The sequence below is a fragment of the Plectropomus leopardus genome, chromosome 6, assembly GCF_026936395.1.
Source record: "Plectropomus leopardus strain MGB_pleo_1.0 chromosome 6, ASM2693639v1, whole genome shotgun sequence".
NCBI classification, from domain to species: Eukaryota; Metazoa; Chordata; class Actinopteri; order Perciformes; family Serranidae; genus Plectropomus; species Plectropomus leopardus.
In genome coordinates, this window is record NC_142181.1 from 36185766 (window position 1) to 36207739 (window position 21974).

General features: G+C 38.7%; 1 protein-coding gene across 1 annotated transcript in view; it reads left to right on the forward strand.

Moving 5' to 3' along the window:
- Window positions 1-20655, forward strand: part of ngef (neuronal guanine nucleotide exchange factor) — a 38962-nt gene extending 18307 nt beyond the window's left edge. Inside the window, exons 5-15 of the mRNA XM_088079356.1 lie at window positions 1146-1396; window positions 2755-2915; window positions 3023-3175; window positions 8040-8169; window positions 8324-8398; window positions 11822-11911; window positions 13989-14152; window positions 14390-14548; window positions 15600-15679; window positions 15769-15873; window positions 16485-20655. Coding sequence (XP_087935482.1) covers window positions 1146-1396; window positions 2755-2915; window positions 3023-3175; window positions 8040-8169; window positions 8324-8398; window positions 11822-11911; window positions 13989-14152; window positions 14390-14548; window positions 15600-15679; window positions 15769-15873; window positions 16485-16705 — 1589 coding nt within the window. The 3' untranslated portion in view covers window positions 16706-20655. The remainder of the gene's footprint in view (window positions 1-1145; window positions 1397-2754; window positions 2916-3022; window positions 3176-8039; window positions 8170-8323; window positions 8399-11821; window positions 11912-13988; window positions 14153-14389; window positions 14549-15599; window positions 15680-15768; window positions 15874-16484) is intronic.
- Window positions 20656-21974: the final 1319 nt, after the last annotated feature.

Sequence of the window (21974 nt, forward strand, 5' to 3'; positions counted from 1 at the left end):
GGGGAGGCCTTGAGGTCAGAGGTCTAGGGATGGTTAGGCCTGGGAGCCAAGTGTGTAGAATACAGGCACCAGGCTAAAAGTAACATGGAATGAGGCTCCTTTCAAAAAAGGACATATTTGTGGGGTCTTGTGATTGATCACAGCAGGTGAAGAATTGCTTTACTGAAGAATGTATTGATGCCTAAACCTATATAAGAGACTTGCATGAGCTGTAGGATAGAGAGATTCACATTGATCCTGAATCCTCTCCCAGGCAGACCATGGTGCCCGGTGGATGCTGAACTTCGTTGTAATAAACTGATTCTTATGCAACCAAGTCGGTGTCAGTGGAGGTTTCTTCATCATCTACATATCATTGCTACTTAAGACACAACACACCATATACAAGCATTTAAACTTCCGAAATGTGAAAAGAATGCAACAAGCAACTTGGGAATAAATGTCTAGCAAATTACAAAAAAATAGTGAATAAGATAACTTGAAAATCAATGGGGGGATTTATTACTATTTCTAAATCTTATAATTATGTATTTAAAACTACGGTACAGCCAAAGGCATCCAAGCATTGAAAATTATTTATTTTAGTTATTTTATTGCTTTGTTTTTCCCCTTCTTTTTTTTTATTTATGTATTTTTATTATTTTCTTGTAACTTTTTACAACACATTTTTTTGACAATTTCTCTTGAAGTTATAGTGCCTTCTTCTCAAGCTTTTAAAAGAAATCAAGCCAGTTTGTTCAAGTTTCAAGGGGTTTAAACTGTGTTTTAATCATGTTTGTTGTGAGATGCCGCTATCTGTGTTGGAAAAAATCAATATGCATGCCCAAAGCCTGTGGCAATGAAAGCGGACGGTACACCAGCCGCAGGCTATTAGTATAAATCTGCTGTTATTAACAAGCTATTGGCTTTTTTGTTTGGTATGAGCGTTAAGCACAGGGGATAGCATCTGGTTCAAAAGAATACTTTCAGGATCTTAAGCATCTTTCTGAGAGGATTACCAAACAGGAAAGCCTAAGGACAACAGGGGGGAATTCTGCAGAGCAAACAGAGCAGAGAACCTGTTGGTACTCCAGGTCTTTGCAAAAATCAAAAATAAATTTTACATGTGTACCAGATGCCTGACTTACTGTCTTTTGTTTCTCTAGCCGTACTGTACCAGGAATACCGGGACACTTCCAAGCAGCAGGAGATTGAGCAACGACGGCAGCGTGAGAACCTCTCTCCTAGTGTCACAGAAGGGACTGTGGTGGCAGACTCCGGCGTCATGTCCCCTCCAGTGCTACAGCTGCAGCTGAGGAACAGCGCCCGCTCACTGAGCCTGTGGCAGAACCTGGAAGCTGTGCAGGCTAGCGGCCTGCTCACCCAGTTACCACAGAGAGAAGTCATAATGCAAGAGGTAAGCAATTTTGTTATATACGGTTTTATGGATAGGTACAAATGTTAGTTAACCCTTTGAAAAATGAGTAATTTGCTTTAATTACTTTCAGAAACATGGGAAGAAGGCAACTTAACAAGAAATGACCCCCCAAACTGGCGAGCAACCAGACAAAAATCACAAAAAAATTGCCTGAACATTAGCCAAAAGGAAGTTAAAAAACAAAAACACAAACAAGGAAATGTCCTGTAAAAAGTAGAAAAAAAATTTTTCCAAATGTTTTGCCATTTCTGGATCATGTTTCATGAAGTTGCTGATTTCTTTTTCTTCCATGTTTTCAAAAGAGATCAAACCAATTTGCTGAGGTTTCAAAGGGTTAAAGTAAGTGTGGCAGGCTACTAACCCATATCTATGAAACTTATCACACCTGACAACAGACATTTAAAGGCCTGATAACTGCCATATCAACTGACATTTTGGGGATCTTGATTGGTACTTTGCCATCAAATTTGGTACAAACATGCAAGGTCCTCAGAGGCTGAAACTTTATGAGCGAAGTGATTTCTTGACTTTTCATTAAGCACCAGCGGCTGGTCAAAGATTTCACTCATCCAATGAAATATCCATACAGCTACTATATGAATTTGCACACATTTTTGTGCTGACATTCAAGGTTCCTGGATAATGTATCCCACTGATTTTTCCTGATTTTTACTCTAGCTTTACCATGGGTTGAGATTTTTTTGTTTTAAATCAAATGTCTTGACAACTATTGGATGGATTGCCATGCAATTTCAGACATTCATGGTCCCCTCAGTGTGGGTTGTGTTTACTGTGGTAATCCCTTGATCAGACATGCAGTATTCTTGAAAGGGGTGATAACATCCCGACCAAGTGAAAATGTCAACCTCATGATGGTACTTGAGGAAAAGTCAGGGGATCACCAAAGAGATCAGATTTCCTCATCTGGGGATCATAAATGTCTGTGCAAAACTGCGTGCAGCTGATAGCTGCTGAGATATTTCAGTCTTGATCAGATTGGTGGACAGACCGGCTGACAGACTGACATTGCCTTCCTCAGAGCCACGCTTCTAGCATGGCTAGCATGGCTAAAAATTGAAACTGGCAGCTGGTGCATCTTTCATGAATATTCATGCAAACAGATTGTGAAGCCACATGGATTCCATCAATACAAAAGCAATGTAATTACACATCCATCATTTAAATCTGGTGATTTTGTAGTTTTTCAGTGGAAATCAGTGAAATGAGTCTTAGCTAGATGTGCCAGCAGGACGTGATACTTTAGATCAGAATTTCATCATATCAACTGTTCACTGGGTGGAGTATTAATAAAGCCTTGTGATCTGCTTTCTGTCCAGGCCATGTTTGAGCTTGTTACCTCAGAGGCATCGTACTACAAGAGTTTGGAAATTTTAGAGACTCACTTCCTACGTAACCCCGTTTTAATCAACACTCTCAGCCAATCCGACATGCACTTTCTCTTCTCCAACATCGAGGAAGTCATGAAAGCCAGTGAAAGGTAGGACAACATCTACATTAACACAAATCACTTTGGGATTGGAAATCCAATCATACAAACAAGCTATTGCTTCATATCCCTGAATATTGGACTCTTTAAAATTCCAGGTTCCTAATGGATCTCGAGCATCGAATTGAGAAGTCAATTTTGATTTCTGATGTGTGCGACATTGTTTACCACCATGCTGTGGAGCACTTCAGTGTCTTCATCAAATACGTCATTAACCAGGTGTACCAAGAGAAGAACTACAGACGCATTTTGTGAGTACCTATTTCTTGGGAGTATTGTACTTTTTTTTTTTTTACTTTAGTTTTACATTTGTCAACTTTAACTTTTGTTCCTCTACATTGCCGAAATAAAATGGATACTTTTACTCCGCTACATTTAGCTCAGTATCTTAGTTACTTACTACACACCAGGGAGGGAAGGGATGAATGCACAAATGAAGGAATGAGAGGGAAGGAAAATCTGGATATTGTTCATTAACCCTTTGAAACCTGGATCTCTTTTCTTGTGTTGCTCTCAGATGCCTTTCACAACTATTTAACCCTTTCATCTCTAAGCAAATTGGTAGATAAGATATTGGTAGATTAAGTAAAGTATTTTAAACAAAGCTAGGGAAAAATGTCTAGGAAAAACAGAGAAAAGCTAGGGAAATATATATTTATAATACTCATAATTATAAGTTTTAAATTACAAAATGTTTGTTTTTTTCTTAGGTTTTTTGTTGGGTTTTTTTTTTTCTTTTTTTTAAACTAATTTCTAGGTAATTTTCTTGTACCTTTTATTTATTTATTTCTAAGTTTTGGGAAATTTCTTCTTTCGTTGCTCATCGCCTTCTCCCAGAGTTTTCATAAGTAAGCAAGCTCATTTGTTCTGCTTTCAAAGGGTTAAATTGTTTAAGTTGTGAAGAAGACCTCATTTTTCTTCAAGAGTAATGTATGCTTGTTTTTCAAGGTGGTGTACAATGCTTGCTTTTAATTACTAGTATTTTCTTTTACTTTTATTTTCAATACTTAAGTACATTTAATATCATATTATTACTTTGATACTTAGGTACAGTAAATATCAGATACTTTAAGACTTTTATTCAAGAAATACACTAATAGGTGATTTTAACTTCTACCAAAATCATTTCCTGGAAAGATATGTGTACTTTTACTCGAGCATGGCTTTCAGGTACTTGATCTAGCACTGTCTGTTACACTGTGGACTGTTCCGTCTTCATTCTTTTGCAGTGGATTGTTTATGAAGCAGTTAGCGATTCTTGTCTATGGAAATGGCGGTGATTTATCAAATATATTTTGGGCAGTGTTAAAAACAGAACTGTGGCCTGTTTGACAACTGATGACGAATACATGCCTGCAGAGAGAGGAGCTGTGACAAAGAATAATAGGCGTCATCCCTCATACACTGCTTTTTTTTTTTTTTTTATAAGTCTGTGAATGTTGTCAGCCTGTCTTTTCAGTAGAGAACAGGTTTGTTTTTGATCATGACAAATGTGATGTGCAGGGTGTGGTTGAGTATGAATATAATGTGTATGTCCCTCTTCATCAAACACACATACCTGAGTGAGAGTGCGACGTTCCCACGCACTGCACAGGGCAGGTGCCTCAGAGGGAAGGCACTGCACAGGACCTCTGCCAGCAACTGGAAAAACCTCTGAAATTTGCTGCTTTTTTTCAAATTGATTATGAAAATTATAAAAATCCGTGACTGTTTTATGAACTGACACTTTAGAGATGCAGCACTCAGAAAGTTTGTCTCATCATCGTTTGTGTGTTTTGTAGATGTAAAGTGCATCATACAAAGTCTGCTCAGAAGCTCTGAACACAATCAGTGGAATTAGGAGTGCCTGATAACTTGTCACGTACAATCACATCAGCGGCTGAGTTGCAATGTAGAAATGTTAGTTATATCAGCTGAGGAGGAAGATGACAAAAGTGTGCAAAAAGCCGGTGACTAATTGTTGTGGAGGAGAGGAGCTGTTTTTGTTTTGTCATTTGTGAAGCGTGCTCTTTCCTCAGACAGCTGCAAGATTCTTAAGAGGTTTTAACTGCCATTCAGAGCAGATTATTTCCAGGCTGCAGAACACAAAGCAAAGGCGTTTTCTTCGCTATCGTCGCATTTATGAATAGAGGTACAGGTGCAAAACTCCCTTCACATAACACGTCAGATGCATACCTTGATTCACTATAAATGTTCAGCCTAATCAAGTAAAATTGTACAACAAAACCTGGGCAAATTGGCTTGATTACTTTCAAAAACAAGGGAAGGAGGCAATGAGCAACTTAAGAAGTAATGACGCAGAAATTAGAGATTAGTAAAAGGTACAAGAAAATTACCTCAAAATGAGTTTTTAAAAAGGGGAGGGGCACAAGAAAAGTGATGGCAAACACTTTTGTTTCAAAGGGTTAATATATAGCAGGTTCTAACCAGTGTCCTGGCTTTTGTTGAATGGCTTCACTGTTGCATTGTCAGGCCTGCGCATCTGAGGCTTCTGCCCTGATTGTTTTATAAATACCCTCAGATGTAAATATGTAGGCTATAGATTTGTTTCAACAAACAAGAATAGGCCTAAAAATTATAATCAAGCCCCAGATCTAATAATCTGTCACTCCATTTACACTTAATAAACATACTTAGTTACATTCCACTGTTAACATAAATACATAGATTTAACCCTTTGAAGCCTGGGTTGACATTACTGCATTTACATTTTCAAAACCTTTAAAATTTAAGCAAATGGTTTAATTTATTTTTAAAACATTTTTTTTTTAAAAGTCAATGAGCTACTTGGCAAGAACTGTTGAGAGAAAATAGTAGCTTTGGAAAATTATTTTAAACAAAATAGGAAAAAAAAGGTCCCCACCAAAAAATTATATTTGTAATTGTCATAGTTATATGTTTTAATTTATTTAAATAGTTATTAATTATTATTATTTTTAAGCACTTTGATCTTTTTTTTTGTTTGATTGTTTTTTATTGATTTTTTTCTTTGTTGTGTTTTGTTTTTCTTTTAAATTTAGTGTTTTTTGTACATTTTACTTTTTTTTCCTTCCTAATTTTTGGGTCATTTTTTCTTTAGTTGCTCATTGCCTTTTTTCCCTTTTTTTTCAAGAGAAACCAGGCCACTTTGCTCAGGCTTCAAAGTTTTTTTCCAACTCAAGTTCAAAATTAAATCTATAATTTTTAATGATAGTAGTTGTAAACTATTATGCTGGATTCAACACCCCCTAATATTTTTAAAATCATAATTCATAATTAATTTGTAAAGAACAAACAAAAAAGTTAGGTTAAATAAGGTGCCAGAGTGCATAAAAAAACATCAAAATAGAGCTTGTTCCATCAAAAAAAGGATCCCCATGGACCCCTTTACAGAGGTCCGCACTAAGCCCCCAATGTCCTCAAATCCTAGAAACGCCTTGAATCACAGTATGTAGTATGTTTTTTTGGGGGCTTTTTTTGGGTCTTTTTTGTCATTTTATTGATATAACCATACTCCCTGCTTCAGAAAACAGTCTGGCAGCTTTTTTTTACAGGGAAACTCTGGGCTTCACCTTCGCTGTGTGACTGGCATTAGTCATTAGTGTAATGAGTGTTACTACCAACATATAACTTAACAGGTAAAACATGAACCATTGACTTTCAACATAAACCTTCCGCAACATTCATTCCAAGTGACAAATCAGCCAAGTGGATACAAAACTAACTGAGCTGGTTAACAATTTAGTGACTATCTATCTATCTATCTATCTATCTATCTTTCTATCTAATCTATCTAGCAATAGTTTTGTGTAATAAACGGTAGATTTATTAGTCATTTTTTAAACAAAGTTTAAAAAACAAAATTTTATTTGTCTTTGATCCTGCTACATCTTTGGAGTTGAAGGATGAGTTGATTAAAATCAGCAGCTACTATGAAGATTCCATTTGGTTGCTTGGTGATGTTCTTGCTGATGGCATCATTCAATTCCTGCAGTGCATTTTTTGAATTTGCATCAGAGTGGTTTGTCCATATGGCTCCCAACAAGGTCCGTCTATCCAGTGTAATAGCTTGATCCGGGATATTAGGGGTTAACCATGTCTCTGTGAAGATGTGCACAGAGCAGTCTCTGACTTCCCGTTGCTGAGTGAGTCTCAATCACATCTCATCCACTTTATTCTCCTGTGACTGGACATTAGCCAAAAGAAGGCTTGACAGAGGAACAGCTCTCGGTCCAAGTCGGGTCACCCTCGCCCTGATACCGGCTCAACTCCTTCTCTTCGTCCAGCGCATTCAGTTTTATTTCTCCTCTCTGGTCTGACTGGCCGCTAGGCATATGCCATTGGTGGGGATCCTCTCGCGGTCTGCTGCATTTAGTCCAAACTCCACACATCTTTCCCAATGTTGATGTTGATGTTGAAGCAATTCTCTATCATAGAGAAGTTGTGCTTCAGCAGAAGGGGCCATGGTGTTGAAAAAATGTTAAAATATAGCAAAAAAGTAGCAAGGATTTTGAAGAGCTGCAGGCTGCTGCATTTACATGTGCTGCCATCGTCGACGTGTTGTGTGCAGATATGTATTTACTTGGAGTGGGCCAATGAAAAAGCATATGTTGTACAGCTCACATTTGCAGAAATTTGCAGATATCTCATTAAAAACTTAATGTCATAATACATGGAGCGCTGGTTTAAATTATGAAGTGCATATTAACAGTGTATACCACAACAAAAGTGCTACCTACCAGGCAAATCTGTCAGCATGGGAAGTGGAATGGAAAGATTCCCTGAGGGGAGGGGGCAAAGTTCAAGGGAGGTGCCGGATTCAACACATATTAATGTATTTGTTTGTTCACACCATAGACTGTAAAGATGGATGACATGCCCCCACTTAATCCCGCTGCTCAAGTGAGGTTAAAATATCCGGGATACGAGCATTGCCATTTTGTGGGGGTGATGTCATTGAGAGCCGGAGCTTGCGCAGTAGCAGACATGGAAGTTCGCTGCAAAGTGGCAACATTGGACGACTTGGGATGAGGACGTGTTGGTCTCTCCACACAGAATCAAAGTGAACAGAGAAAATGTGTGTGTTTGTTATGGAGCTGTATCATCAACTAAACACTATGTTGTCTGACTGTCCAGAGAGGGAAACCAGGCGTTTCGTGAAGCCATGGCTGGACTAGAGAACCATCCACGTGTCAGGGGCCTGTCCTTTACCTCATTCCTAATCCTTCCTTTCCAGAGGATCACAAGGCTCAAGTTGCTTGTACAAGTGAGTGTGCCAACTTGAGTTAAAAGCTACAAATAGATACTGTACAGTAAAATGTTGAGACTCTGCAGTGAGTTTTGATTTATTTGAGTAACACATTGGGTTTTGGTGGCATTGAGGCTTCTGTTGTTTATATTTGACTTTGTTTATCACACAGAATATCCTGAAAAAGGCAGAAGAAAACTCTGAGAGGGAAGCAAATGCTATAAAAGCACATCAGCAACTGGAGCAGGTGAGCATCAGTCAAAAGGCGGGGCCCAAGTTGGGTTGAGAAAGGCAGTAAGTAGGTTGTAAGGATGGTGTCAACATAATGATATATCATTATAGTGATTTGACTATCATTGTGTCAACACATCTATTTACATACATGAAAGGACACATTCCTGGTTGAATACCTTGTATCACAAATAATGTCATTTACACTGATTGTTAAAGATGGAAGATGAAAAGAATGAACTTTTCAAACTTGTAAAACCATTACAAATAGCTTTGCAGTGTTTTGGTGCTGGACATCCTCCTGCTTTGTATCTCACAGTCCATCAATACCTGGAGCATTCAGTCGAAAGCCCTACAAACTGAGATAGCCCCTTGTAGAGCTGATCTTAGTCTAAAAGCCCATTTAGACCTAATCTTTTCCTTTATTACTTATTTTGAATGATACTGACTGTGGCAGAGTACAGTGTTAAATATAGTTCAAAAGAAAACAAAAAACAGGGTTTGCTTATGCCTTGTATCAATATCAGGGCAGTCAGAATACACTTAACTGACCACTAACAAAAAAATCGTGAGGATAAACAATAAGATAAATAAGATAATTACCAAATAAGGAGCAAGTCTCTTCAATTTATTAAAGACCCTTTAACCCTTTGAAACCTGAAACAGCATCGCATGCTGCTTTCTGGAGTTAGAAATTGTTCTAACACAATTCATCGCTTCTTTTCAGTCATCCTGTACGTGAGAATTGTCCAAATCCTCTTCCCATTTGAACTGAATATTGTCCTTATATAGTGAATTACAAATAAGTAGGTTACGAAAATTGTTTTTTAAAAATGTCTAGGGATAAAAAGAAAAAATTATATTTAGAATTTCAATAATTACATACTCAAAATTATGCTACAGAATTATTATAGATTTTGTAAGCACTTTTTCCAAGACTTCCCTTTTTTTATTATTTATTTATTTATTTATTTACATATTTTCAGGTTTTTTCTTTGTACTTTTTATACATTTCTTACAAATTCTTGGCTCATTTCTTCTTTCGTTGCTCATTGCCCTCTTCCAATGTTTTTGAAAGACATCAAGCCAATTTGCTCAAGTTTTAAGGGGTCAAAACATTGTGTTCATGTTGTTTGTTTTCTTTGTAAATGAAACGAGTGAGGCATAATTGTAGGGTATAACCTGTTTAAACTGGGTGAGGCCAGAAACGCTGCCAGTATCTCTGACAACTAGTTGCTTAGAAATCACTCACAGTGGTTTCTCTGATTGGAGCTTGTAAGTCAGGTGTGACTGGTAGCCCTGCCATGACTTTGCACCTTGTCCAGATTATAGCTAATTTAAAGGAACTCATGCTCAGTTGTGTTTTCTGTCTAAACAGTGGCTCCACAAAGCTCACAATATTCAGTGTGCCTTTACCCTGGAGGCTAAACCAACAGGATATTAGTAAAAGTCGGGGTACAGCCTCCTCCTGCAGCCCCCTCCTTACATGATGTTAAAAAGTCAAATTATTGTGTTAATCAGCCTAAAACTGGACTTCTAAAATACATGTTAACCTGTTAGTCCAACTGAAATTTTACGAAGTCAAATTTCTCATAGCCTAGAGAATGCGGTTGGGGGTTGATTTACTCTTTAATGTATATGCCTCAACCGGACTTGAACTGACCCAAGCGTTCTACTTATGCTCCATAGCCCCTATGCTGGGCTTTGACCTACAAGTCGAACAGTGTAAACTCAAAGAAGGGAAGAAAACAAAAAAAGACGAAGGTACCATGTAAAGCGTAGAAAAGTTATCCATGTTTTCACCAGTTTCAATAGCAGTTAGCTGAGAGGGGGCACATTGCCACCAACCACAACGTAGTCCGACATACTTCCTTCAATAAATGGATTCTTCCCCGGAGCTTGTATACTGGGACAAGGACAGAAGTCCACTTAAATGGCCTAATCAAGCGGTAACTGTAGCTCCACTTAACTGTGCATGGAAATGTACTAATTGATTTATTTAATGGTAATTCATTGCAGAGTTGCATTTAGCACATTCCCTCAGCCCCTCCTTGCCCTGCTGTCTCTGTTTATATGACCACAAATCAGACAAGAATTAGCTGCTAGCCACCCCATGGTCCATTGGTTCCCCACTGCTGTGGATTGCCTTCCCAATAGAGGAGTGGACATTAGCTTAGAGGACAGAGCTTCAGTCAGCAGCTGCTGGAATTCAGCCAGCACAATCCGCCTAGTACCTGGTGTCACAGTGCCAGGTCTTCCCTGTGTAACAGCAGCAACAGAAAGTTTGCTCATCTAACATGAGTCGTAGGTGCAGCCATCTCTGAAGCTGCTGCCCAATCTCCTCCTGGAGAGGTGCTCTGTAACGGCCAGCACTCGAGGCTATCGCTAACGTTAGTGACATAAACTTGAACTTGAAGCCACAGCCATGAGCCTTTAGCTTCAGTTAGCAAAAAGCAAAACTATTAGCAATATCTTCTCTCCATGTCTGAAATGCTACGCCAATATTACAGGTGCTTTATTTGGTATATTGCCAGACTCTCTTTTCTTTGGAAAAGCAGCTTTGTCTGCAGGAATCAGCTGAATCAGGCTTTCACCTAAGGGACCTGCACATGCGTCTGCATTTATAAAAGAACCAGTAGGAACATCCTATCCCTCAAATGAACTGTGATTGGCCAAAGTCTTCTAAAGCCTTTAAACAGAGCCAAGTGGAGAAGCAGAAGTCTAGTTTTCTTTCAGTCCACTTGAATCACAAAATGCTCAAAGCCTTTGGGATTTTCCAACAATGCCCAAATGAAACTGCCTATCCCAGCTTTAAGGGAAACATGTCTGATTTGACAGGACAAAACTCATATGTGGAAGTAATGTCAGTGCTTAATAGTATTAATTTCCCTGCTGACTCAGACTGATACTACTAACAACAACAAAAGCACACCAGAGTTTAAAAATTACAGGTTTAGGGTGATGTGGCACTATCAAATATACCATAGTATCTCAAATGGGGATTTGTTGTGAAAAAAGATTGAATTTCTTGAGAAGTATTGATATTTGCTTTCTCGTACATGTTTTATTAGTACATGCAAGGACAAGTCGAGCTCAAGCCTCCTGGCATGAATTACAAGTGCAGCCAGTGTTACCTTGGAACTGAGTTCCAAAGTTATTTTCCATTTTATTGAAATAAAAAAGAAAGCAGCAATTTGGATTTATGTGGGGTTTTTTTCTTTTCTTTTCTTTTCTTTTTTCTTTTCTTTTCTTTTCTTTTCTTTTCTTTTCTTTTCTTTTCTTTTCTTTTCTTGTCTTTTTAACCAGTTTTAACATTGAAAAAAATGTTTTCGTACATTCCACAACAATGAGAACTATATATAAGATATAAAGAAGAGTAAACAATATCATACAGTGTTTTAAGGTTTGGATTGATGGTGTGTATTTTTGTCTTTCTCAGATCGTGAAAGATTGTAACGAGGGTGTGCGGAAAATGAGTCGCACTGAGGAGCTTATCTGCATAGAGAAAACACTGGAGTTTAAGTCCAAGGTAAACATCACCTCATGGTCTCTTTTATAAACATAATGAGGTCACAGTTTTGTTTTCAGAACGGTACATTTTTGCTTTGGTTTTTTCAGTGCATTTCTTATAATATAAAGCCCTGCTGATGTGGCTGTACCAGAGTGAAAGGAGAGGTCAGCACAGTCTGTTAGTAACAATCAACAGTCAGACAGTGCAATACAGTAATGTTGCTCAAGCTTAAACGGATTTGCTCAGACCATAGCTGTGTCCCAGTTTGGAGACCACCGTCTACTAGTCTGGATTTCAAGACTGAATACGTCATAAGTAAATAAGTCCATACCATTCCAAAGTTTTGAGAAATGGCTTTCTTTTGCCCTGTTGTGGACATGTTTATCCTTTGCAGCCATCTCCCACAATCTAATGTGTACTATTTAAAGGTGTGAGGACTGGAAGTATTGCACCATCACATCATATTTCCCTTGATTTTTTTATTATTAGTCAATCATAGATACATCACCTAAACAAGACCAATTAAATATGCCACTGCAAGATGTTTATTGACTGCAAACAAGATGGATGAGCAGAGTGTTTTTTTAAAAACAACTATACACTACAACTATAAACTACTGATTCTTACTCAGAAATAATATTCACCATTACATAAAGAGGGCACTGGTACTTAACTTACGGCTCACAGGGCAAATCTGTCCCGCAATAGAGTGCCGGGTGGCCCCTCATTCATTTTTCTAATTTACAATAAAAATAAACTGATTCACGTTGGGAATTATTTTTGTACTTTTAGTATCTATAAGGTGCCAGAGTGCATAAAATAGCAGAAAATAAAGCTTCTTTATCTGAAAAAAACACCAGTGGAGGATTCCCCACACCGCCCAACAGAGGCCCTGTCCAAGCCCCTAATATCCTAAAATCCTAGAAATGTCTTAAAATTTTAGACACATCCTAAATTTCCTAAAATCCTAGAAATGTGCTTGAAATCCTAGAAACATTCTAAAATCCTAGAAATTAACTAAAATCCTAGAAATGTTTTTTTGCCTGAGTACATCGTCAGCTGTCATGCTGCAAGTTGTACATGCTTAGATGTAACTGGGGGAATTTCATGATGTCATTTAAGACTTTCTCATCAAAAGGTTTTCAGGTGGCTCTGGTGCCATTTGCAGTGTTAGCAAACTGTGTCGTTAGTAATTTAGCAAACCTGACTCCATGCATATTAAATAATATCTGAAGAGATCATCTATGGCTATAAGGATAAACCAAAAGATTGTTGAAGAACTTTGTCATGGACATTGGCACTACACGAGCTTACAAAGTGAAACATAAGCTAACACTAATGGTTTTTAAGGTAACATTAGCTACATTCAAAATACATTGGTCTCTAAATCACTAAAATTTTGTGAATTAAATGATAATTAAGGCAAAACAACCCCAAGGGCACTGAATTGGTGAGGTCTGGCACCGTAAATAATGGCACAACACAGTGGAGGCTACTGTCCTACTGGGATGGACTGGCTATTGGAAAAGCTTTAGAGTCTTCACAGGAAATGGGGGCAGAAAAACAAGTCCCAGTGCATTTACACAGCATGAAAGAAACTATGAACAATATGACATAAGTCTTGACAGTTCTGACAAGTTCAGGCAGATACAAGGAAATGCTGCAGATGTGGCAGAACAAGTCGTGTGGCAAGAAATGACAGGTTGGCAAAAAATGCCATACTTGTGGTAGGGTGGGGCACATCAAAAGAGCATGCAGGAAAGAAGTTTGAAAATTAAAAGACTCAAGGGACTGAATAAAAACTACTGTTCATCTGTCACTCAGAGTCCATCAAGTCACAACAAGATTTCTGTCATGTCTAAAGTGACCAAATATACAAACTAAAGCAGGGATGACAGGAGGCCAGGGGCAGCAGCCCCATAGATGTTTCTAGGATCTTAGGACATTTCTTAGGGCCAGATTTGGCCTGTGGGCTTTAAGAAGAGTATCACTGAGTTAAAGCGAAGGAATTGCACTGTCAAGGAAAATATATATACAGTTTGTTTTGAAAATATAATCACTACATTGTCCTTTGTCCTCTTTTGTCCCCTTTAGTCTGTGCCCATCATTTCCCACTCGCGCTGGTTGCTAAAGAAGGGGGAAGTGCAGCTAATGGCCGGTCCTAAGAGCACTAGGACCATGCGGAGTCGTAAGCTCTACCAACCAGTCTTCTTGTTCCTCTTTAACAATCTGCTGCTGGTCACCAAGCGCAGCTCCAGGTAAACTGTTTTAGAGAGGTGCTCAACTGACTGATCGTTATGATGTTTTTTTTGTGGTGCTGTGTGCGTCTTCTCATTGGCATAAATGTAATAGAAAATAACAAGAAAAACGCCTGTCAGTTTTATGCAATACAGCTCAACTTCACCACAACCTGTGTGCGTGGTAACATTCAGAAACAATTCAGTCAAATGTTGCACTGACAACAGCGAATGTTCATTGCATCAATTTGTTGTCAGTGGGGACAAGTTCCAGGTTCTTGACTCGTGCACACGGGCCATGTTGAGAACTGAAGATCTTGAAGACCAGGGCCAGCTCCTGGCCAATGTCTTCAATCTGAAACTGCTGGAGAACCAAGAGGAGCGACCAGTAAGCTACATGCTAAAGACCTCCAGTATGTGAGTATCTGACACAGAATCAGCTCCACTGATGTAAGAAAGAATAATGAGAGAAAATGTAGAGAGTGAAAAGATGGGCTTTGGTCATCTTCCAATCAAACTCCAGATTGGTTTGTTTGTGAAAGAAACAAACTAACCACAGTATTTTGTGATAGTTATGTAAATATAGCATGAAGCTTAACCATAAATTTCATCTGCAGATTGTGATTTGTTGACAAAGTGGTCTAATAATAAGCAATCTTTATAAGACGTGTGTGTGTGTATATGTATGTATGTGGTATTTAAATATATATGTTTATATGTGTAAAGTAAAAAGTAAAGTAAGTAAGTAAGTAAGTAAAAAGTAAAAAGGGGTAATATAATGACAGTCCGGTAACACTTGGAAAGTCTAGAAGAGGTCTTCAACTGAATTATTTATCCATATTCAAGTTAGTGGAGCACTAAACCAGTGCAGAGGTCATGCCGAATATCCTAGTAATTTTATACCATTTTGGCTTCATAGGCGAGCCCCGCCACTGCTGTTGTGTCCACTTCCATGACTGGCTCTAGACAGGACCATTGGTTGCAATCTGCAAATTCACCACTAGATGCCACTAAATATACACACATTGGACCTTTAAACCAGGCCCACACTACAGGAGTTTTGACCTAAATTCTACCTGATTCACCACAGTTGGCAGAGAAATCAGGTTTAAGACCTTGGTCTCATGTTTAGCCCAGATTATAACACTGTAGTTTTTGGACAATAATGTAGCTCTATGGAGAACAAGATGAGATAAGATAAGAAAGAATAAGATGTATCAAGTTTTGGAATACACAGAAATTCATTTTTAATATGATAAATGTATTGTTTTTTGTCTTTCATTTGGTGTGTTAACATGAAGAAAGTGTTTAATTGTGAATTTGTGGGCTGACTGTTGGTTGAAATTGTTGGCTTTTACTGTATTCTACAATATGGTATTCCAAAAAACATTCCAAACAACATCTTAGTTTATAAAAAAAAATATGCTAATCTTAAGCTGGTTTCTCATTAATGTCTTCCTATGAACAGGAGTGATAAGCTTCGATGGATGTGTACGCTGACTCCAAACCGCCGCACACGCTTTATGTCTACCAGTGCCCATCAACCAGGTGAGACAGAACATCACACCAACACTGTGTCCAGTCCTCAACATGCAGACATGGAGACATGGATTTAAACTCTCTGTGATATGTGTCAGACTCTCCACAGGTGCAGTGCATTCAGTCATACTCTTCACAGGAGCCAGATGAACTCTCCATTGAGATGGCAGATGTTTTGAACCTCCTGGAGAGAACAGACGATGGTGCGTACAGGCGTGAATCTGCTTTATGTCCCTTTTAAGGCTGTTGTTTGGAAAAAAATATAAGTTGTAAAGATATTTTGGGTGGTAGACACCAGGAGGGTGTGTCATGGAATAAAGTTATATTCACAAATAATATATGGGTTATATGGTCTAATTAAGTGGCTTTGTTTTTGTTATTTTGAGAGTCACTGTATTTGAGTTTTTTAGTGGAACTTTTTGAAAAAAAAAAACCCCTCCAAATCTTACCAAAACCGTGCAATCTAGTAACTCTGAGGCTAACAATGCTAGCAAGACCACGGTGAATGAAAACATGCTGCAGGCATTCTGAGAGATAGTCAAAGAAATCACTGAAGAAGAAAACAACTGCCTACGAGAAAAAATAAAACGAGCCATGTCTCCCATTTAAACTGCCCTTAATGAACACAGTGACAAACTGAACATGAAGGGCTGAACAAGCTGGATGAACTCCTGGAGGCCATGAAGACAAGTTACGCACAGTTGTGCAGTGACTACAAAAAAACTACAGGTGTAAAGATGTTCTTGGTGAAGTATTGTTGTTTTTTTTTCATCTTCGTGTCATCTCTGATCTGTGTGATTCCTCTGTATTCCAGGCTGGATGATGGGTGAAAGGCTCCATGATGGCGAAAGGGGCTGGTTCCCCAGTCGAGTCGTCGAGGAGATCCAGAGCAAGGAGGTCAGAGCTCAGAATCTGAGAGAGGCCTTCAGGATCCAGCAGGCTCAGGAGGGTGGAGGAGGCCCGCAACCCGGAGGCAGGATTGGTGCAAGGGGGGCGAGACGTCCCCCAAGGGCCTCCAACTACTCCAACCCTTGAATCGATCAAACAAAGGAGAGCGGTGAAGTAACGCAGTGAAGCAGTAACAGTGATGAATGTCACCATTCAGGGCTATATGCACTAAAAGAAATAATCAGGATACATGTGACTTCAATCCTATACAATGACATCTTGTCCTTTTGATTTTCACTTAGCAGTCGGTGGATTTAGAAATTCACATTTTCCGTCTCAGTGATCTGGGACAAATGATCAAAGCGCTTGAGTCAATAACTGTACAAGCGAAGTTGCATGTTTCATATAAACGTGTGCTGAAGGTGTTTTGCAGGCCCACACACTGCGGTGTGTACTGCATGGAGCAAAGCTCTGTGATTGGTCAGGAGAAAGACACCTAAAAGGTCTTTTAACGGTACTGTAAACATTACTCAGCTGCATGGGCAAGTTTTAAAAAAAATTTTTGTGTTCATTTCATTGTAAAATACCTTTCAACACTGATTAGCCCATACTCACAACACAAACAGTCAGGAGTACGGTGGTCTTGAGAGCTCAATGCACTGCACACTAACTAGAACCCCAGAGGAAAACTTAAACCGCATTTCCATCAAAAGCTTTCGGTTTCGGTTCTGTATAGCATTTCCACCGCAGACAGTGCTCGTATATGTGGGCCGGGTTGTTGTCACTCACTGCTCCGTCCAGCTGAACTCACTGTATTTCCTTGTACAGAGTGAAGTCTGCACCTCATGCATCGTCTACAGAGCAGGGCTTCACAGTGGCATTTTCAGAACAAAAAGGTGTCTCTCTATGGGATAGTTAAAAACAGCAGGTTTGTGCTTTGACTCCTTGTCAGGCAAGAGCAGGGGTTTAGTGCTGCTGCTGCGCACCAGAACAACACTCCAAGTTTTTTTCCTACGAGTAAGGTGTAGAATATATGCAGTTCACATTAACTGCATAACTGGTCGCAATTAGTCGCCTAGTGAATTTAATAATTTTTTCTCAGTTTACAGCTGCTGCTAAAGGCTGTGAAACATTGCATGTCACAGTATGAACAGTGGTCAAAGCAGCCACAGCTCAGCTCTGAGCACAGACTGTTGATTCTCTACTGACCAAGCAACAGCCTGCAGTGTCTCTAGCTCCACCCTTGTGTTCCAGTGTTTTTTGTGTCCATGTGACTAATGGAGACAACCAATTCTGAAATTTGTCTGGTACTGTAAAAGACTAATGCACCCACAACGGCAAACAGGCTGCAGTGGAATCCCCACTGGCAATTGCACAATATCAGTTTTTGTCCATTAAAATGCCATGTTTTTGCCACTGACAGACTCAGATTGTTATTATTAGCGTCTGGCAACATGACGGAAAGACCCTACAGAGAAATTTTCCTTTATCTTTCAGTGGTCTGTCTGTTATTTCAGCCAGTCTTGCCCAAAGGTGTCAAAGGAAAAACAATGGGGAAAACACTAGTGAGAGTTGGAGAGTGGAGTGCTGGGAAGAGCTTGTTGTGCTGGAGAACAGAGAGCCTAACTTTCCAATGTAGGGGTTGAATATTTAGCTGATTTGGAAAAGATTTCAGAACAATGATTCTCTTTGAGGGAAATGTGGTTACACACAAGTGACAACCTCTGAGGATGTGTCCAAATATGGTCACTTCTGGCTCCAGAATCCAATATGGCAACGGCTGCAAAACTCAAGACTTCAAAACGGCAGACCACAAACCAGTGGGTGAGATCACATTAGCTGCATCAATTTTTTTGTACAGTCTGTGGTGACAGACACTAAGAAACAGATTAGATCAGTGAATAAGTAAAGATGTTGTTGTTGTTTTGGTTGTTGTAAGACCCCCACAGTAACAATGTGAGTGTCAGTGGCAAAAACAAGCACTTTTAATAATATCAATTGACAGAGCACAGTTGCCTGTATAGATTACATTACAGCCAGTTTCATCGCTGTGGCTGCAGTCATCTGGACCAATTTCAAACATTTCTGTGATCATTAGTCAATTAGACAAAAAAAACATTGGGAAATAGTGTCCAGGTTCAAAGATACAAATTCTCTTCAAGCAATCAAATCCAAATAGAGAAAATTAAACCCAATACAGAAACATGCTGCAAAAATCAAAAACACACCAAAATACACGCAGTGCATTGAACTTTTAGGGCCGCCGTACATGTATCTAATAAAATAATATTGTATGAAAATTAGCCATGATAATTTTAAAAGTCTGTGTCTATGAATATTCAAATAAGTGAGTCAGCTAAAGGGATACTTCACCAAAAATGTTTCTTTTGAGTATGAAACACTGATGACAGCCAGAGCTGACTGCAGGCTGTAAAAGGTCGCTCTGTAGAGAACAACAACTGTTGGAGTCAGATCGCTTCACAGGACACATTTTTACAAAATGACCTGATTCACACATTGGTGGTATCCCTGCTAATGCTATGGAGGGCAGATACAGCAGGAGTGTTCACTAGTGGGAGAATTTTTTTTGCCTTTAAATGTAAACCTGTTCAGTCATTTTTGGCATTTGGCTACTTGTAGCACTTAGCTAGAGCATTATTGTCACATGATGGAATCAACATCAGACAGGTGACAACTGTCTGAGGTATTTCCCAGCAATCACTGCATATGATGAAGTAAAACAAAAACAATATCCACAGGATGTTAATTTGAATAATGTATAGAGTTCATCTCTTCATAATTTATAGCTGTATGTTCATATAACATACAGACTTTAGAAAGTGGATTGCAGTTTTACAGTGACCTGTTGTATAGTGTAGTGTAGTATTTGAAAGATGATTGCACCCAAGTTAGATATGAGTTACTGTATTTGAAGGAATCTAAGCTAATATACTACCCAGCATAACTTGGAATAAGTATACAATTTGCACTACTGTTAATGTGCATTGCACATGGACCCCCAGCTGTAACAAAGTAACTAACACACTGTCAAACAGTCCTCCTGATTCGCATGCTGACCACAAGGTTTCCATTACAGATTTGCACATAACATAAGCGATATTATCAAAATGTCGATAAAACACAATTACGAGATGACTGCTTTTCCATTGAGTGATGTTATGTGACTTCTCCTCTGGCGATAACATTCCAGGAAGCATGGTGATGGATGTTCAAGACATTAGCAGGTTTATTTCTATTGCAGCCACCACACTAGCCATCATTATTTCCAATCAAGGCCACGTAGCCATGTTATGGAGCCATAATGGAAAAGCGAGCCCCTTATACATGGGAGCGGCCACGTATAAGGAATTTCTGGGAGGTGATAGTCCACGATTTCACAGAGGTATTGTGGATTCAAACTTACGGATGATCCAATCAACTTTTGAAGAGTTCTGCGATGCAATAACAGCTCTTGTAGCGCCTGCCGTATCATGAGGAAGCCAGTTCCTTCATCATGTGTTTAATAAAAGCCAAAAAAAGTGTTTCCATTGCAGTTTTGCAAAATATGGCTTTTTGAATCATCTGAAATACCACCTCATGTGAGCAAAAAAACCTTTTTTTACGATTAAGTTTTTTCGAAATTGATGTGTTTCTATCAGGGCTATTTTTCATTCGTAATTTCAATTTGCGCATTTTGAGAGTTAATGGACAACAGCCAACAGTCTGTTCTGTCAAAGAACAGACTGTAACAGTCGCTCTTTAAGTGAACAGTGTTTAATACTCAAAAGATACATTTGTGTTGAATATCATTTTAGAATTGTCAATATAATAGAAGTACGCACACACACACACACACACAAGGGATAAATCCTGTAATAGCAATTTAATGCCAAATAACTGCAATATGTTGTAACTGTATAGAATGTATCAGCACTATGAGCAAATATGGATCAGCATGATTGTAAAGCCTGTGTGTCTGTAAATGCAGTATATGTACAGTAAGGCCAACATTTGATGTTCCAGCTAATAATTACTAAATAATTGTTATTTCATTTTGTAAGATGTAAATTATTGTTCATAAAAAAGCATTAATCAGAGATGTGTAGTGATTTCATTATTTACAATACAACATGCTATCGGGGACCAGATATGGCCTGTGGGCCAAAAGCTGAGTATCACTGCTGAAGGAACTCTTGATGGGCCCCTTTATATCCTCAGCTACTTTTTCTAATGTCTTTGTAGGCCTGAATAGCTTCATTGTAGGTGGCTGATGTTATATTTTCAGTGCACCACTTTTCAATTATCTATAGTAGCTTCCACATCACTGTATTCTGTATTATGCATTGCAACAGAAAGCAGTACTGCTTTAAAGTAAAGGTCCAGCTCGTAAGATTTAGGAGAATATATTGGCAGAAACGGGATATAATAAGTATGTTTCTTTTTTTGTAGTGTGTAATCATGTTAAAAAAAGAATAGTTGTGTTTTTGTTACTGTAGATGAGCTGTATATATTTAAATAGGGGAACAGATCCTCATTTACGGATACGTTTCAACAGTAGCCCAGAACGTACAATTGAAATGCTGGCTCAAGATAAGGACATTTGCATTTTTGCATTGGCCACCATAGTTAGCAGCCTGTCTGCAACAAACAAGGGAAACTGCTTTGTAAAGTGGAACTGCTTTATTCAGTGTTTTTTCTAGTAAAAGTCACCTGGAACATTTGTTTTGGAGAGAAAAAAATCACCGGAGTCATGGGTGAAACTCCAGGGTTTGTTAGACCCATCCTCCGCCTCTTCTGCCCATCTTATGGGGTCCTTTGTGCTCCTTATATTATGTTGTAACCAGCAGCATTTCAACCTGATGCTGTCTTCCAGAGTAGTGATGGATGGATGGATGGAAAAAGTTGAATTTCTAAACTAATAATCATACTTTTTTTGGTTTCATGCATTTCATGTTTTGGCAGCAGGTCACTAATTAGTTTGCCATGTTAGTATGCAGTTAAAAGTACTTTCCAAAACCTCTGAAAATAATGAGCTCCCTAGTGGAGGAGGTGCCAGAATGTGGACAGCGGTAATGAGTTCCCAGTTCTTGGAGGTGTGAGAAGTCAGGAGAGGAGGCTGACATCTATCTGCATCCCCACAAGACCATCACTCACACTTCTAATTGGTGTTTATGTTGCATCAATTATTACTCCAAACACTAAGTTTAACTATTTATCATAAATGTAGTTTCCAATAAGGAACATACAACTTTAGATTGCAAGAAATTTGTCTAACATGCATGTTCTCTGTCCATATTTTATTGTACTTTTTTTCATATGTTGAAGAAATACAATTGATTGGGGGACATGTAGAGGTGACAGGCAAAATACACAATACACCAAAACACACAATACACCCAAAATACAGGCATGTAAA